The sequence below is a fragment of the Poecilia reticulata genome, chromosome 5, assembly GCF_904066995.2.
Source record: "Poecilia reticulata chromosome 5, P_reticulata-male-v2, whole genome shotgun sequence".
Taxonomy (NCBI): Eukaryota; Metazoa; Chordata; class Actinopteri; order Cyprinodontiformes; family Poeciliidae; genus Poecilia; species Poecilia reticulata.
This window is the reverse complement of record NC_088834.1, coordinates 13,588,106-13,607,691: the sequence shown is the minus strand read 5'-3', so window position 1 is coordinate 13,607,691 and position 19,586 is coordinate 13,588,106. Positions and strand designations below refer to the sequence as shown.

The window sequence follows — 19,586 nt, the reverse complement described above, 5'->3', positions numbered from 1 at the left end:
ACTGTTATCTGCAGGAATGTCAGAGTCAAGTCTCCTCCGTGGAGCCATGTGCACTTGGAAAGAAGAGCCCCCTCAGGCTGAGAGCAGCAGAAATGAAGAGTGGGACAAACTGAGATGGGTGGGGGCGGCAGAGAGCATCCAGACAAAGAGTCACCCAAAAAAATCAGCTGAAGGGTCGAACATTGTCTTGTCTGATGCTACTAAACACAGGCATTAATCACACAACACAGAGAATGGAAGATGCTGGTAAAAAGAAGCAGATTAACAAGTTAAGTGTGGGTTGAATTATGACTTTCTGACCTTGTAGGGAAAGAAAAACGATCTGACGCTTTAACTGTTTTCAAAATTAATTGCAGTTTAAGTCAAAACTCATGTTAGCTGTACATTTTGTACTGTGTTCTATCAGAGGCGAATATGTTCTGCGAACATAATTTGATTTGTGGCAAAGTTAAAAGGAGTTCAGTGTTATTTTGTCTTTTAATCTGCTCTCTTACTCTATTTGTCAGTTTAAATTTAACTAAATACTCTGCTCAAAGCATCTCATAAGTGACTGAACTTTTGTAATAAAACTCCCCTAAAGAGGAAAAGAAGAATGCAACTGCACTCCTTTAACACCTACGTATCTCTTACCAATCAATTACACAATCCACATTCGTTTGAGTGCAGACCAACACTTGAAGGAAACGTCCATCCCAAGCACTCACATTGCCCTTTTCCTTCACTCTTCACTAGTTTTTGAAAACACGTTTACGTGCGTTTAGGTGCCGCTTTCAAGTGTCGGTGCTCGGGCTCTGAGAAGTGCTTCCCGTTGTCATCCTGTCCTCGAGGGTGTCAAAGGTTAACACCCTCTCTAACGCACAAGTATGCAAATGCTTTTCATTACAATACAAGCTCCTTTTCATTTACCTAACATAGCATGTGTCCTGCTGCAGAGTGTGGACTGCTGCCTCGCCCCCTCCCTCTGTCCGTCTCTCATTGCCGGGCTTCTGAGGGTGATGACAGCACAAAAGTTCTTCACACAGGGGGTTGGGCCTGCATTTTGTGGGTCAGCGAGCAACGGCCGATGCAGCAACGCCATGTCATTCAGACCTGGTTCCCCACCCCACGCACCTCCCCTTAAACTCCTCTGTTCCTGTGGCATCAGCAAAGATAGAGATGGAACGCTGTAGAAAACACCAGGGAGTTTCTGTGCATCGCAAACATGAGATCTACCAGCTGCTTTCCACAACTCACAGCGAGAAACCTAACAAACCTTGTTGAGAGACGATGAATTCGCATGTTTGATTATCATGTGAATATGAACATGGATCCTCACTACATCATTGCAAGATTTCACCCGAAAAAAGCAAACAGGCTCAAAGCTATTTAACGTCATCGGTATTTGCAACCTCACAAATTCATTAGTTTACTTAGTGTAATATTATATTTCAAGTGGCAGGTATCCATTCACTGCTTGCCAGTACTATATTTAGCCCCATCGTAAGTCTCCAAATGCCCTTATTGCCCTAAACAGCTGTATATTTTCTGTGGCTAAGATGCAAAAGCTCACAAAAGCTGGTGGAAACATGTTTTTTTGATAGACAAATTCAGAAAAATTGGTGTCATTGCACCAATCTATATTGGTGCAATTACATAATTGTAAAAACAAGAACTATACCTGGATACAAGGTCAATTTGAATATTAGCAGTTAACAATATTTTACCACATAAACTTTGAGTGCCAAGTCCATATCTTAACAGAAAAAACGTCAGATGCAAAAGAAATTAGGTCAAATTTAAGCTAAACGTCAAAAAGAAAGAATCAAAGACCGACTCTGGTGAAAAGTTTATTTACCTCAGTTTTGGGCTTATAACATTTATTTGAATCATTCTTTTTTCAGACCAACAGTATCATACAACAACTAACTTCTGTGAATTTTAAAAATGCATTGTGTTTATTTTAGATTTTCTCAAGTCACAAAGTGGGAAAATTATTCAGACATGCTTAAATATATACACACACCCAAACTTTAAAGTAAAACAAGCTGCTTGGAATGCTTCAAGGCCAATCCACAAAATTTTAGTCCAATGAAGACTACGTGGAAGTTGTCACTGCACTAACGCCATGAATGGAGAGAGCATTGACCAAGTAATAAGCTCCAACTTCATGATGGACACCTTCTGTCTCAGACTCACTTTGGAGAAACATTTGCATGCTTCTGTATGCTCAGACGAGACACGGTGAGACTTTCACACCAAAGAGCTGACCAAGCATGTGGGTGGTAACATCTTGTTTCACTAGAAGAGGTAACTATGAGTTGCATAATATGAGTGGAATGATAGAAGAAGACCAAATTCTTCAACTTTGTCTAAAATAAATTTACTCAAATGAATGTTAAACCGGACAAAGATCACATCAGGACTGGTTTTGGATAAAGCAAATAGAAATAAGACTAAAGGGACAATCTGGAAATATTCAGGCTGTGGTTGAAATTTGAGTTCTTTAAAAATAAAAACATTATTTCAAACTACTACAAAAAGGGCATGGCTGAGGTGTTGTTTGCTAAATCACATATAATCCATCTTTTGTAAGGGTGTATGTATTTTTGAGGAAGTATACATAATTTTGGCTGCATGGATTAGTAAAAATCTACAGAAAATACATAATTTCACATCCATAATTTCACCCTTTAAAACAAGTGTATGTAAACTTGTCATTTTAATTGTGCTACAAATTTACAAGCAAACTGAACATATTCTTTACAAAATAACATCCAATTAAAGAAACAGATCAATAATTTGCCTTTAAATCAGTTAAAGGTCCTGTTTCTGAGGTTTTTCCCCATATTAAAGGAGTCATTAAAGCTTTGGAGTTAATCCTCGTGAGTTTTAAAGGAGATCTGATGATCCTACAAAAGATAAAGGCTTTCAAACCACAGAACATTGTGCAATCCCACATCTGATAACGGAAACCACACAAAGCATGATCTGTGAAAAGAAAACAACAAAAGTATGTGCTGACAAATCCAGGAGATATCCCTGCTGGGCAACTACAATGACATACCTCTGTTCACCACCCTTGGTGTTTTAGACATGACTGGGCATCACACTGGATGGAAATTTCATCGACATGAAAGTAGTATGCAGAAAACCTCTGCTCTAATGACAACACAACAAAAGCAACATTCTTTCATCCCTGCAAACATTGAATGGATCCTGTAGTCGCTTCTTTATCCTTTACTCTCTTGTCTACCCTTTGTAGAAAAGCCTGCATGTTTTTCCCCCCCCCCTTCATGTCTTGAGTCATTTCCCTTTGAAAAGTCCACATGCCACCGCTGAAAACACTGCCTCCTTCAGCTGAAGCTCAGGGCGGGTGTCTCTTGTCTATAAAGGCTCCCCCGTGTGCGGGAGAGCACTCGGAAACAAAGCAAACAGCACGTTCTGACAAGTTTTGTATCATGAACAGAAGAACTGTGAGAATGTGGTTAGAAACCCAGGAAGTTACTCACAGGGAACATTGGTCTGGTCCCGATTAGTCATCGCTGCCCGCAATCACACTGACCTAAACCAACGAGCAGCGGCAGACGAACAGAAAAGGTCTGTTAGCATGACAGCAAACTCAAGATGCTTTGAAATATAAGACCATCTACACTTACTTTAGAGCTACAGTCATTTTTAAATTAAATGTGGATTTTTCACACTTTGTCACAACTGCAAACTTCCACCTGCATTGCTGGACTTTTATGCGATGCTTTTCAGATATTTTCTTTTCATATCAAAAAGTGAAAAGTATGAAGAGTATTTCTTTTTAACGCTCTGAGTCAATACTTTACAGAACATCTTTTCTCTTCAACAACAGCTGCAGCTCGTTCTGCGTTATGTTTCTACCATGTTTGCACATGTACAGATGGGAATCTCTAATCGTTCCTGTTTGCAAAACAGAGGAATCTTAATCAGATGTCAATGGAGACTTTATGTGGAAACCAATTTCCACAGACGTCTAGTTCTGTCTAGTTCCTAGTTCCTCATTTTCAATTAGATTTAGGTCTGGATTTTGATGTGAATATGCTTTGATGTAAGTCTATATTTACGGCTGTTTTGCTGCTGAAAATTAAACCACTGTCTCAATTTTTGGTCTTTTGCAGCTTCTAATAGGCTTTCTTTTAAAGTTTTCCTTTGTTTTAATGCAGCCATCATCCTGTCACCTAGCTTCCCTCTCCTTGAGGAAGAATACCCTCCCCACAGAATGATGCTGCCATCACCATGCTTTATATACCGCATTGCATGTTGGCCAAAACATTCTCTCACATATTTGTCGTGTATCACATGTAGGAAACTGCAAACATTCCTTCCTATGACTTTCAAAAGTCAGCTTTTTATTGCCACAATTTCATAAAGCACAAATTCCCAGACTGACTGATTGTATCCTGCTCAGTCAATCAGTCAATCAAGTTTATTTTATGGCACATTTCAGCAACAAGGCAGCTCAAAGTGCTTTTTACATCATAAACACACACACACACACACACACATGCGCACACACACAAAACACAAAGCAGTCAGCAATTGTCAAGTGCCATTGTTACACATCAAAATGTTAATGTTTAATTTATACTGTTTCAAAAGCAACTCTAAACATCTCGGTTTTAGTCTAGATTTAAAGGAACTCAGTGTTTTGGCTGTTTTACAATTTTCCAGAAGATTGTTGTGGTGCTTAGAAGCTGAATGCTGCTTCTCCATGTTTGGTTCTGTGGACGCAGCACACACCAGAACCAGAACCAGAACCAGAACCTGAAGACTTAAAAGGTCTGGAAGGTTGATACAACAACAGCAAATCTTTAATGTGTTTTGGTGGTAAGCCGTTCGGTGACTTATAAACTAAATCAGTGGCTGCTTCTCTGATGGATGTTGCATTTGCTTACAGTAGATGGAGAGTCATGCCTTTGTAGGTTTTCAATTTTGCCATACTCTTTCTATTTTTGGATGGAATATTTAACCATGTTCTGTGAGACATACAAAGCTTTGGTTTATGGTTTTAAAACCAAAGTTTGATTTAGACTTTCCCACTACTGAACTGTCTACAACTCTCCAATTTGCATTATTTACTGTTATTTCCACTGCTAACTTTACGTTTTCTCTACGTTTTGTTTTTTCTTCCGTTTTCTGATTGGCTGTGTTGCCTTCCTGGAGAAGCTCATCAGCTGAGATGATGCTGCCAACAACTAAACATTCACCTTCTGCTGCTATTAATGTTTTACTTTTCATTACCATAGAAGGATCTCCTATCAGTGCTTCTGTTTCTTTCTTGTGTATTTGCTGCCTTCTCAAGCCTCAGCCGTGGCAGACGGTCGCTCTTACTGAATCTGGTTCTGTTGCTGGTTTCTTCCTGGTATAGGTGAGTTTTTCCTCTCCACTGTCGCTACATGCATGCTCAGTATAAGGGATTGTTATAATGTTAACAACACAACGCATGTGAAGTTCAAATTGGATTCAACAAACCATTTAAATCTAATTTGTATAATGAACTGAACCTAATGCGCTGCTTGATTCTTGGAATGTATGTAATATAGATTGAAATTTCTTTTTTTGCATAGTGCCTTGAAATGACATGTGCTAAATAAATAAACTAAATCAAATTAAATTGAAATTGAATCTGCTGATTCAATTTCATGATTTTGTTTGTTTAACAATGTTCTAAAAAAACTGGAATTATACTAAGATTAAATGACACCGGGAAAAAAAATTTTAAAAGGTGGTTTGTAAAGACCAGTAGTTCCACTGGGTTTTATTCAGGAGTATCAGATAAAATCAAATGAGAATATTAGAACTTTTTTGTGAAAAAAAGGAAAGAATGGAAAACAAAAGAAGTTAAATATTTTTGTTTTCCTTCCAAGTCACAATCAGGCACTGATTTTGTTGATCTATCACTCAGAATGCAAGGCAATACAGTGAAGGTTGTAGTTCTCACAAACTATAAAGTAGAAAAGATCGAGGGGTATAAATACTCTCAAAGTGCATTGTGTATATCAAATAACTAGAGCTTAAAATTACTGCAGGCCCTGTGAGCCATTTAAAAATGGGCCTGTCAATCATTCCTGTGTATTATGCTCACTTATTAGCATGCAACAGGTTGTGTATTCAAATTTATCCCAAACTGCAGTCACTATAATCCTCCTCGTCTGGCAAATGAGGACTGGGGGTGAGGACTGAGAGTGAAACTGGCTTTAGTAAAGAGCCGTGTTAATTCTAATGAGTGTTGGCAAAGCAGCCTAATAAAGATGACAGCACACATTCATATGCATTCATTTGTGTGCTCAGCTTGACGAAGTCTGCCCCGCAGGCTTAACAAAGGGGAGGAAGGAAGCCGGGGGGGATGTGAGCTGTGGAGAATGATTGGGGATGGAGAGGGGGGGGAGACGTCCTGAAGTCTCTCCGTGTCTGAGGTTATGGCAGTGACAGCTGGCTCTGCTGGGGCTCATTCTCTCTTCGGCCGTCTCCAGCCATCACCTCCACAATAACAGCCAGACTGCGCGACACACACACACAAACACAGGATGCTCCATCCTGTTTACTGTTTACATTTCACAGAGGCTGGCCAACTTGGGAGGGCTTGATCACAGGCATTACAGCTGTCTGAGAGGCAGCAGTTTGTTTTTCTGACCACTTCTCTTATCTGTCACACCTCTTGAATGCTTCTCAAACCTTTTATCTGAAATGTTGCAAGTTATCCTACAAGAAATATAAACAACCAAGTTCTCCAAGGAACGAGGCGGTGTAAAAATAGCATTTTGAGTCTAGTTTTCAGAAAGTGAGACGCTAAGTAGCTATGAAACATTGAACAGCTGGGTCAAGAGTGCTCTGACGGCCACATCTGTTGAGAGGAATAAAAGAGCAGGACCAGAGACAACAACCTGCAGTGTGGTCCACAACAATAAGATCATTACCGAGCCAAAAGGGACACATGCTTTCTCTGAGGAACGCTAGGAGACAGCTGAACAATGCAGGTCGAACAGAAGCTGATATTTATCCATCAAAAGTCAGCTGCTCCTCATCAGTTTTCCTTTTCTTTTCACTTTTTAAAGTAAAGTTGTTTACTATGTAAGAGAGTTGTTATATTTAGTATGTTGAGCTAATAGGATCAATGGTTTTAGATGCAACAAGAGGACAGCTGTGAAAAGCAGCAGTACCAGTCAAAGACCAACAGAGGGCGCTATTGGTTTAGCAACACAGCAAGTGGAAGCGCAGTCTTAATGTAAACAGCTGAGAAAAGCAATTATGACTCCTGAATTTTTTATTGTTTAATTGAATCACTCCAATTAATTTTAGAATACATTTTAAAAACCTGATTATGACTTTCAAGGCTCTGCATGGTCAAGATTTTTCCCATATTGAACTGTCAGACCATACTATAGATCTCATGATCTGGACCAAAATCGTAAGGTCTAGCCCATTCAGACTGTTGCACCTTGACTGTGAGCGAAAAAAACCCCACATTTATCAGAATTGTATTTTTTTTAATAGACAAAAAAAACAAACATAATTTATACAGAAGAGGATTAGGAGCACTGAAAAAAATTCTGAGATTAAAGTCATACATTTATTTGAAACTAGTTTTCAAATAAAACTTAATTTCAGCTAAATTATGTAACTTCAAAAAGTTCAAATCAAATGGTAATAGAACTATTGATCTTTGAATAGTTTGCTCAAATATTAACAAACTATTTGAACAAACCAGTTGTAGAAAGGGCAGATTCTCTAACAATTTGCCCTTTAAAGACATCATTGATGTCGACACCCTGATTAAGAGACACAAACAACCACACAGTCAGTTTGGATTCAAAGCCAAGACTTTCTTGCTGCAAGGTAAATTCAAATTCAAAATACTTTATTGAGCCCAAAGGGAAATTAAACAGCTGCTTACTGGTTGTTTTTATCTATAATCTGTTTTTCATAAGTGTGCGTATTAAAACTGGGTAGAAAAACGGAGAGGAGCTTCAGGAAGAACTATCGCTTCTAAACACCGTCCGCGTGGAACTAGAGCCAACGTAGATCACGTGACTGGGACAGGAAGCGTCCTTTGATGGAGTTGTAGGCAGCTCAGTGCAGGTTCGTTGTTTCACTTTTACTTGCTTGTATGTCCCGTTTATACATATTTATTTACGGCGAAGAGTTATTATCACTTTCTGTCTATTTTTACATGAGACCACAAGTAGCAGCAGCGTTGTGTTAGCAGCGGAAGTGCAGTTTGACAGCTAGCAGGTGGAATCGAGTGACCAACGTGTTTTTCATCAGTAAATGTTGGTCTTTTGACACATGAAAACAGCTTTGAGGACGTAATATCGACGAGCAAGTTTAAACCTTGGTCACTTGTTTCCGTAAGCGTTGTAAGTCCTATTTGTTGCTACCTTCGTTAACGTTTATGTACTTTGAAGCAGCGGCTGTTCGTGTAGTGTTTATTTTTGCGTAACTTGTAGCAGTTTGGCGACATTTATTCATTGCAAATGTAGCCTTTGTAGAACAACTACAAGGGATGGACCGAGAAATGGTCTCCAGATGTTTAACGGTGTTTAGCCGGAGCTGAACGAGATTGTCGGGGTAGCAGGAGAAGAGTACAGATAACCGGGGCACCAAATTTGACACAACGTGAGCGATAACGGACATCAATAGGCGACCAAAGGATACGCGGTGTGTGCGTTAATGTGGGGGGGGCAAACTCCAACACTTTGTCATTGTTTAGAAGCACTGACTACAGCTTTACATTCAGTTAAGAGTAACATATTAAACACGTATTCATTTATTTACTTAAATATATTTTTAAAAAACTTGCATGTGTATGTTCTGGAGGGGTATATGTAAAAACAAACAATATAGTGGGGAAATAGCACTAAGATGTACAATTAATTTTAAATTCCAAGACCAGATATGATTTAAAATTAATACAGTACAGATCTCTCCCAATTAATATTAACATTTCTGATCCAATATTCCCCCAAATCCGTAGTTATAATGCGTCTTTCAAAAATTATTAGTACGGTAGTTATAATATTTTACGAAAAGATCTCGGTTCTGCAGAAATGATCTGTTCATCATTAAAACAGGAGCAGGGAATATTCTGCTTTGAGATAAAACTAGTTTCATCGCCTTTCTAAATTAAATATTCTGAAATTGGGCTATTACGTATTCAACTTTTTTATTAAAATGGATTTTATGTGGGCCAGTTATACCGTTTCACATATAAAATCAGTTGCTTTTGTAAAATACAAGAAATGGGAATTGTGAATCAACAGACTGACAAAGTTTTGCTTTTCCACAGGTTGTTTTTTTTTAAACTAAAATTTCAACAATAAACTCCAGCTGTGTTGCCAATGGGGACGGGGTAAAGACATTGAATAGTAATGCTGTGTATATGTTTTCTTTAAGGACTTCTGAAAATTATGCAAACTTAAATCATGTTTCCTTCAGGATGTTTGTTTTTCCAGAATATTTGTGTTTAGGGAGTGTGCATGGAAAAAGAATATAAAATGATACCGGTTCTTAATATCGTTTTATTGCCTCTACTCTGCATATACTGTGCAGGAGCCAGGCAATGTAAATTACTGTTCAATGACCCTTTTTAGAGCACACACAGATTGTTTTGAAACCAACATTTGTGATGTAATAAAACATTACTACACTGTAAATATTAAACTCAACCATTTGAGTTTATGAACATGTTGTACTTTACTGAGGTGTTCGCTGTTGGCTGCAGCTTGTTACAGGTCATTTATTAGTTCCAGTTAATAGAGAAAATGTGCATCAACCCTGAAGCTATACCTGAATGCATAGCTCTGACAAGCAAAACCCCAAAACAGTCATATTAAATAAATTTAAAAAAATTAAAGAAGGTAATTGTTTCAGTCACAGGATTTACTAAGTGAAACGCATTATGCAGATTAATTACATTCAGACAGATGTTTTCAATCATTTATTTGTGTGAATTCTCATGAAATGAAAATTCAAACTAAAAATGCATATTCTAACTTATTGAACGTTATGACTGTACTCCATGACGGGGAAAGAGGAAATATGAAATGTAGGAACGGCACCAGAATAAGAATGCGTCCTTTTTGATCATTTTACTTTATTTTGCAGCAATTTTAGAAGGAATAGAAATATAATGTATAGTTCTACTGTGGAGAAACTATGCAAATACCAGCTGGGATGTAAACTTTAAATGAGTCTGAAACTGCTGGAAGCAGGAAGGATCTGCGATGACTCTCCTTTGTGCACCCAGGATGCATCAGGTTGTTGATGCAGGAGCTCTCCAGTTCACCAGCAACGCTATGCAGATAAAATAATCTATCTGTGCCCCAAATGTTGCACGTCTTTTCTTTTTCTCTATTTTATTTTTTTTGCTTGCAGCTTGAGGCTGAGGAAGTAATAGGCTAAATCAGAAGCTTATATGTTTAAGATATTTGCCAGTGGAAAGCAGTAAAATACTTTGGTCATTTTTAGTTGTCTGGGCTACATTTAGCATTTTTGCATTGGAAAGCTGGTATTTTGTAGCTGCTGATGCAGTTTGGCCTTTGCTGTTTGCATTGCCGCAGTGCAAACATTACGACCAGCAGCTGGGAGTCCAGATGTTGCTCATAAAGTCAGCTTCATCATCCTGTGGGCGTTTTTGTCACTTTTTGCAATTTTCAGTCTCCCTTGATTGTGGAAATTAAACAATTTTTACTCTGAAATGATGAAAATGCAGGTGTTTTCATTTACTCAGCTACATTATGTAAGCTTTGCTGAATCTACAACATTACATTGAGACATTAAGTGCTGAAAAATTTTACAATCTTGTTCTCATATCTAGTTCTCCCAGTGAAAGAAATATGAATTAAAATCAAAAATGTTATTAGATTTCAATAATCAAATTTTGATTTAAATATAAATGGCTTTTTCAATATTTGTGCTTTTCATCTCTTTCTGCTTGTATTATATTCCAATTAATTTAAGCAATGCAACAACTCTAACCTTTCTTTTTATTATTTCTAATTAGAAAAATATTAGACTAAATATAAAGTATAAGAACTCTTTTACTTCCAAAAAAAACTATTTGGAGTGATTGCTCTTTAAACATAAACATTTAAATGAGGCCTGATAAGTGGAGTAAATAGACAACAGCCAAACCAACATTATGAGCTGAATATTCTTTTCATAATGTCAGAAAAAATAAAAATTAATGACTAACGAGTCATTAATTCTGGGAAAATTGAAGAATTGAAGCCATTATCCATTAAAAAAAATACGTAAGGCACCGGTTTTTTATTTACTTATGTTATATTTCCAGTTAATTAAAAACTTAACTATTGTACATTAATTCAGATATAGAAGAATCGACTAATATTGGTGTAACATGTGAACCATTCAACATTTTGATCCGTTGTCTTCAACTAAATCAATAATAATCTACTGACCAATAACTTTTTTCATATAAATCTCTTTAAGTGTGGAATAGGATGATTTAATATATTGCAGATTCAAGCTGCTCAACCATCCACTTTTTCCCATTTTCATCAAAAGATCCATTTTGTTTAAGTTTTTTCTCTTTCTCAATAGAGGGCTTTTATCCCTTGCAAAATCATCAGTAAGTGGGCAGGATTTTCCTAGAATTCCCGACCAGTCCAGCTCTCAGTCTGGAAGCTCAACGCCCCTGAGCAAAGAGCAAAAGTCCAACTCCTGGCCTGCACCAGACACCAGTCTGGATCGATGCCTCTAGAGGAACAAGTAAAGAACAAGAAACGCCGACTTTAAGTAAATGATCTGTTCTGTCACTGCAGATGGAAACGTTTATGGTTTTTAAATTTTTTTTGTATCTGCTATGCTTAAATTTCGCTTGAGAAATGAGATTCGTTGCACTAATGTGTACAATAACAATGTGTACATTTGTATTTTTATTCATGCAGTTCAACCTTGTCGTTTCACCCTATCCCTAATTATTTGAGTTGTCCATTAATGCATTAAAACATTGATCATTTTGCTCTTCTGTGTCCATATAGGACTTTTGGACAGTTGAGACTAGAAAATGTCTTTAGCCGTCTCACTGCTCCTCGTGGCTCTGTGTGCTGGCGGAGGGTACGGCGAGGAGGGAACGCAGGCTCAGAAAGCTGGCCATGTTTCTGTGGTCGTAGTCGGAGGAACTGGAGACCTGGCGAGGAAATATTTGTGGCAGGGATTCTTTCAGCTGTATGTGAGCCAGGTCAGTGGCGGAAACACCTTTTCTTTCTACGGGGGAGGCTTGTCCCCGTCTGAACAGGCCACACCGGTCCTCTTTGAGATCCTGAAGGCGGTCACCTGCTCCAAGGACGTTTCTGAGGACCGCTGCGCCATCCTGAAGGATCAGTTCCTCCGGCTCTCGCAGTATCGTCAGCTGAAGACTCTGGAGGACTACCAGGAGCTGGCCCGGCACATCGAGCAGCAGCTCCAGCAGGAGGGAATGACGGAGGCCGGGCGCCTCTTTTACCTCTCGGTCCCGGCTTTCGCGTACGCAGGTGTTGCGGAGAAGATCAACAGCAGCTGCAGGCCGGCCGGCGGGACTTGGCTGAGGGTCGTCCTCGAGAAACCGTTCGGACACGACTACCGCAGCGCTCAGGTGTTGGCGACCGAGCTTCTGGGTGCATTGAAGGATGAAGAGATGTACAGAATCGACCACTACTTAGGGAAGCAGGTACGAAAAGATCCATCACACCATCTTACTGTCCCTCCTGGCAATTTATATGTTTAAATTTTTTATTCTTCTTTTCATGAAAAAAGGTGGTGTCAAAGATACTTCCATTCAGGATAGAGAACAGAAAGTTTTTGGAGCCCATCTGGAACAGGCATCACATTGAGAGGATAGAGATCGTTTTAAAGGAGACTCTGGATGTTAAAGGTGATTAAAGATTTCCTCCATCTTGTTTTTACACATCTTTACACTCACTGCTGACCAAATAAATTCAAAATGTTTGGATTACACTGAAATGTTTAGATAAACTGAGTTAACCGAGTCGGAGGGAATAAATCCATGTTTAGAAATATTTTCTAACAAAACCATCAGTGTATTAAAAACCCTTACAATGTATTTCATTGTAAGGGGATAGAACAATTTTAATGTACACTTTATTTTTTAAGTTGATTAGCGAGTCTAGGAACTTTAATCAATAATCCATGACATATTCTTCTCTCATTGTGTAAGTATAGGTACATGGCATCATGAACTATTTGAAATAACAGAACATTCACAATAAAAGCTGTTCGTCTCTACATAGAAAACAAAAATACCTCCTCATTTAGTCTTTAAATATAATAATGATCCAAAATATAGGACCAAAGTAACACAAAAATGGTTCATCTTGGTCTCGAAACCTAAATTCTGCAGGAAACATGTGCAGAGAATAGAAGAGAACAAACAAAGGACTCTGGAAAATGAAGATATTTTGTAAATAATTCTCTCTTATTGTCATTTTTTTCTCCATGTCGATTTTTTTTTCTACAGTTTTTAGTGGGACAATATTGCAACAAAGGGTCTATAAATGACATAGACATCCTTAAGAAACTTATTTAGTTCTTTCATCAGCTCTTATCCTGAAATAAATTTCATTTAGTGTAAAAGTGTTTGCTGCTTTTAGAAAAGTACTAAACATTAACCAACTCTGGAGGTTGTGCACCTTTACCCTTTTAAGGCTTGTCAGTCACCCCAGGCTAATTGCACCATAAACGGCTGTATAAGACAATAAACAGGGTCATCATGTCATCTGTTGTTCTTTCAACAATACCCAATCCAGAGAAGCTTCAGAGAGGGAGGTCAAAGGTCACATCAGAGTTCATATCTGTAAAAAAGGCGTTAGTTAGCGCTTTACTCTCTGGATCAGAGCATATTAAATGTTTGAATGTTAATTAAGTTAAGGTGGTCATCGTGACAGTTTCAATCTTGCTATGAAGATTTTATGCATAATGTAAAATGAAATATATTAAACCTTTTCATCTCGACAGATTGTTAAAATCAAGGCACTGCAGACCTACTTTGGTCAAAACTGTCTCAATCCAACACATAAACAAGTTACTAAATAGATATTCATGGAATAAATATTTCAAAATGTGTCAGTCTGTTAGATAACTATATTTGAAAATAAGTAGTTACAATTTGTATTTATTGTATTTGCAAAATCATACAGAATATTATATAGAATCATTTCTGTATAAATAATTTAATTGTAAAAGTTATAGTTAGATAAATTAGTTAAATGTCATGAATAACACTTCTGACCAACACTACATTAATTAAAGGGACCAGAGTCCAATCACTCAAAACTTAAATATATCTTTAAATATTTTCAATTCAAAATGATTTAATTAATATTTAAGAAAACTTTGAAGAGTTATTTCAAACTTGTGCATCCATTTTATTTAAAATGCTTATATTTCCATGTAACGTATTTAAATATTGTTAAATTGTTTTTAAGCTTATCAGAGTGGGTTTGTGGAGCTCAGCTGATGGTTTAAAGTGTGTCATAATGGACTGCTGCACAGAAACTATCAAATTACATTTACTAAAATATATGTAGCGTTTAAACATAGTAATGAATTTGCTCAAATATGTATGTATTCATATATTTAATTTTAATTTCATTTATTAAATAAGATATTTCACTTGATAGATATTTTGTATTATATGTTTTTCAGTATAACCCAATGGCTGATTTCATTATTGAACACGTCTCCATGCTGCCTCTTGTTTTGACGCCTCAGGTCGGATTTCCTTCTACGACGAGTACGGAGTGATCCGAGATGTCCTGCAGAACCACCTGACCGAGGTCATGACCCTGCTGACCATGAAGCTTCCTGCCAATGTGAGCAACAGTGGAGAAGTTCTTCGAAACAAGCGGGAGGTCCTCAGCTCCATGCTGCCGTTGGGAAAGAATCAGGCGGTCGTCGGACAGTACCAGAACTACAAAACCGAGGTCCAGCAGGAGCTGAATAAAACCAAAGAGCACGTCAGTCTGACATCAACATTTGCAGGTGAACACACAGCTTTCTTTCAGTATTTCCTGTCTTTACTTTATGGTAATCACACTGCTTGAACTTCTCATTTGGACATGTTACACTCTCAAATGTCAGTGTAATTTGCTGGTATTTTGTGAGTCATAAAAATGTAGAAGAAGGAAAATAATCCATCGATTTGTAATTTCAAGAGGGTTGAGAGATTTTGGACCAGTTGTCTTAACAAAATGTCTCAAAGGTCAGATTTTCAGATTTAAAGTCTGGGCTTGGACTAGGCCACTCTGTTCAGAGTGAACATATGATCATATATATGTCTATGATTTGGGTTTTTTGTAGAGCCTCCAACATGATCTGCTCTTTATTTAGCTTCATCCATTTTCCTGTTCATGCTAAAGGAAGACATTTCCACAGCATAATACTGTGTAAATGAATGCTGTGTTAGGCGATAAAATTTTTATTTTCCTATTTTAAAAAGGAATTGAATTATATTTTTACTTGCATCTTTTAATGTGTTTCTAACATTGTACAAAAAAGGCTTAAGTGGTTGAATATAGTATATAGTGGCTATATATATATAAATAATCTTTAGAATAATTAACCAAATAATCAATTACGAAAACAGTCATTAGTCACATCCTTTGTATTTTTTTACTGTGTTTGTTTAATTTGTAAATATAAATTCTGCGTGTGTTGCAGCCGTTCTGGCCCACATCGAGGATGCGCAGTACGAAGGCGTTCCTGTTCTTCTGATCTCTGGGAAGATGCTAGACGAACGCGTCGGGTACGCGCGCGTCCTCTTCAAGAACGACGTCTTCTGCCTTCAGAGCCAGAACAACGTCCACTGCAAACCCAAACAGATAGTTTTCTACTTTGGCCACGGCAGTCTCAAATATCCAGCGGTTCTGGTCAGCAAGAACTTATTCAAACCAGCTCTGAAAGGCGGCGAGTGGAAGGAAGTGACGGAGCACAAAGACGTCGACGTTTTGGGTTTGCACATTTCCGATTACTTTGTGCAAACTCCGACAACAGAAAGGGAAGCGTACGCAGAGCTCATCCATCACATTTTTGCTGGACAGAAGAATAATTTTGTCAGCACTGAAAACCTGCTGGCCTCCTGGGAAGTCTGGACTCCGCTCCTCAGCGCCCTCAGGGCCTCCTTCCCTCGGATTTACCCCGGCGGCGCCGACAACGGAGACATGCTGGACATCCATCTGAGGGGGAAGGAAATCCGCTTCAACAGCGAGGCCGTCATCATCAGCCCGGATCAGGCGGGAGGGCCGTCGGCCAGCAGCTTCCAGGTGATGCAAGGGAAGTTTCGCAGCGCTGAGATGGTGTCCGCCTGGTCGGAGGAGCTGGTGGAGCGGCTGGCCGTGGATATGCAGGAAGCAGCTGAGGCAGCCGTGCAGGAGGGCGGGGTCTTCCACCTGGCGCTCTCTGGGGGGTCCACTCCGCTCGCTCTGTTCCACAGGCTGGTCCTGCACCACTTCTCCTTCCCCTGGAGAGACACGCACGTCTGGATGGTGGACGAGCGCTGCGTCCCGCTGACTGAGGCCGATTCCAACTTCCACAGCATGCACGAACACCTGCTGCAACATGTGAGGATACCGTACTACAACATCCACCCCATGCCGGTGCAGCTCAACCAGCGGCTCTGCGTGGAGGAGGACGGAGGAGCCCAGCTGTACGAGAAGGAGATCAACAAACTCGTTAACGTCTCCAGCTTTCACTTTGTGCTGCTGGGCGTCGGATACGACGGCCACACCGCTTCCCTGTTCCCCGGCGGGAAGCTGAACGAGACGGGAGGAAGTCTGGTGGCTCTCACAGAGAGCCCCATCAAGCCCCATCAGAGAATGAGCCTCACCTTTAGCGCCATCAACCAAGCTCGCACCGTCGCTCTGTTGGTGATGGGCAAAGGCAAACATGAGCTGGTCACCCAGCTGAGCCGAGTTAAGGACAACCTGGAGAAATATCCCGTCACCTGGGTGAAGCCAGATAATGGAAGGCTAGTTTGGTATATAGATTATGACGCACTTTTAGGATAGGCGATTATGCAACGTAAAAACACAAACGCCAAGTATTTTCAAACTGTTTTCTAATGTAAAATATCTTTGTGCACCAGAAATAAGACGAAATTAACTTTTCAGCAATAAATCGGAGGTTGTTTTAAATAAATAATTCCTATTGATGAAAAAGGTGGAATAAGACATTTTTCCTTTTTCAACAAAATAAAAGGAAATACAGACTTTAAATACTCACATGTAAAACCAATCTTATCTTAAAACTGGGATGCACCTCTGTCTGCTATCGTTCTGAAAAGTTACTTGTAAGTTAGTCTTGCCTTATCTCAAGTGTGCTAAGATATCAGCATTAGAAACTAGATCAAAAAAACTTAGTGAGATTTTGTGTTTTTGAAATGTGTTTTTCATATGTTCAATCAGAGAATGCAGCTGCTTTAATGGAGGTGGTGGTTAGGAAGCAACACCAAGGTGACCAGGAACTTCAGGTTTTTGCTTTAACTATAAATCACATTTACTAAACATTTCCTTGTTTGAGCTCAGGACAACACAGCTCCAGTCACAAGTTTATGCTACATCTTCTAATTACCTATTTTAAACATTCTTTTGATTGATTTTGGGATTTTAAAAAATTGTACAATTGTACATACCGGCTCAAATATATACATACACCACGACTATTATTTGAAGTGAAGCCTCTTAGAAAGTTACAGAGAAACCACTTTCTGCAACCACGAAATGGGCTGGATGATCAATCTACCTGTATTTGACACTAAAACACATTTAAATCAGTTGATGTAATGACACAGACCTGGCTTTCAAGCCTAGTTTAACCTTTCATTCAGGCTTGGAGGCATTCGAGCAGCTTACTGTTGGTTTCATTATCTATTTCATAATCAGATTTAATGTCTTTTATGGTCTGTTTACATCCAATTATGTCCAAATTTCAGCCATTGTTAAACTGAGGTGAAGTGGTTGAATCTGCAGGTTGTTCTGCTTCTACTTTGAGCTGTACTCAAATACCGCTATCATTGAAACAAACCCTTAGTATGACGCTGTCACCGCCGTGCTTCACAGTCGCTACTGTGTTCTCCATCATCAAACATTCTTCTTGTTTTATGGCCAAATACCCGTCTCTGTTTTCTCCAGAGGTTTCCTGATTGGAGTTGAAAATTTCACTAATTCCTGTAGGATTAAGTTTCAGATTCTGCATTGATACTAAATGGTGTCAGTTAATTATAGACGTGAGCCTTGATTGCTCCTGAATTTTCTGACCAATTTTCTTTCCTCTGAGGCTGACAATTTTCCCCAGTTCCTAACAAAAACAAACTTTCTGGAGCTGCAAAACCAACAGCTCTTACTATATAAGTCGTATTAAATTAAAGAAACACAATTCTACTTCTAAGAAACAAAAATAATTTTATAGCATTATGAAAATATTTTTTTAGAAGAAATGTTTTATATTTAGGAAAAATAAAGGAACAACATAGTTTGCAGCCTAACAAAAATACAATTATTTTTTTGTATCACTAGTGCCATTCTGTGGTGGACATTTTATACAAATGTTGCATAAAAAGAAGCTGAAAATAATGCTAGAACAGCGTTTTTTTTTCTTCACTTTAACATTTAAAAACATGGTTCTCAATCACTTTTGGCCAAGCTTGGACGACCACATGTGCCAAATGAACTGTGGTTTGCAGCCTCCTGGGTGGGAGGGTTGAAACATGGACAAAACTGGACATTCCAGCAGAAAAATGATCCCAGTTGGACGAAAACAGCAGTTTTGGTTTGGCTAAAGGAGAGTAACTTCAGGCATGACACCAAATTCAGCCCTGCTGGCACTGCAGGGACTATAATTAAACACCACAATGGAAAAGATGCTGTTCAAATAAATCTTTAAAAGACCCAAATTAGTAACGTTTATCTTCATGTGAGTGTATGTAAACTTCTGATCTGCACTGCAAGTCAAACTGGTTTATTAGATCAGTGGAAATCTACTAGGATTTGGGTCAGTACATTTCACTTTAAGAAGCCCTTTAGGCAACTAGTTATGAGTTATAAATAAAGTGTGGTGATAAAGTTAACCTTTCAAACACAGCAGAGTGCCCAATATTTGCAGTTTATAGTTAATGGCCAAAAACTTCTGGTTCTTTCCTATCAAACGGTGAAACTTTATGTGAAATCTGCATGAGTGAATGCAGTTGAAGATTTGTTTCATAGCGTTTATGAAACGGTGTGATCTGAGTGGAGATGTAGACAGATCACAGGAAGTTTGAAGCATGTGATGCTGTGAAATCTGGTGCTTAGAGCCAAACAAACACAAGAGAGATTTATTTTAGACAGAATCGGTGTGTTTGTTCGTGCAAGTCGTTTCAAATCTCAGGTGTTTCTGCAGATTCTTGGTGGCAGGGTAACAATGCAATTAAAAGTCTTAAAATCAAGGTTATCTAGAGTGATGACGGTTATTTGTGCTGCAGAGATTTTTAATCAGCATATCAATAATAAACATTCCTTTCAGGTTATTTCTGTACAATCTGCAGGTGATTTTTTTATTTTTTTTGAAACTTTTTCGTTTCAGACAGA

The 19,586-nt window shown here is 38.6% G+C and overlaps 1 protein-coding gene across 3 annotated transcripts; it reads left to right on the top strand.

Annotated features, from left to right (window-relative positions):
• The first annotated feature begins 7,940 nt into the window (after nt 1–7,940).
• h6pd (hexose-6-phosphate dehydrogenase (glucose 1-dehydrogenase)) lies at nt 7,941–17,635 on the top strand. Of its 3 annotated transcripts, none has more exons than XM_008408685.3 (5): nt 7,941–8,085; nt 12,009–12,676; nt 12,763–12,880; nt 14,737–15,006; nt 15,685–17,635. In XM_008408685.3, exons 2-5 carry the CDS (start codon nt 12,035–12,037, stop codon nt 17,028–17,030), a joined length of 2,376 nt encoding a protein of 791 aa, XP_008406907.2. In that variant the 5' UTR covers nt 7,941–8,085; nt 12,009–12,034; the 3' UTR covers nt 17,031–17,635. The 3 variants fall into 3 exon arrangements, with proteins under 3 accessions (XP_008406907.2, XP_081463193.1, XP_008406908.2); XM_081607067.1 differs by lacking the exon at nt 7,941–8,085 and adding an exon at nt 8,097–8,363; XM_008408686.3 differs by lacking the exon at nt 7,941–8,085 and adding an exon at nt 11,030–11,763.
• Nucleotides 17,636–19,586: the final 1,951 nt, after the last annotated feature.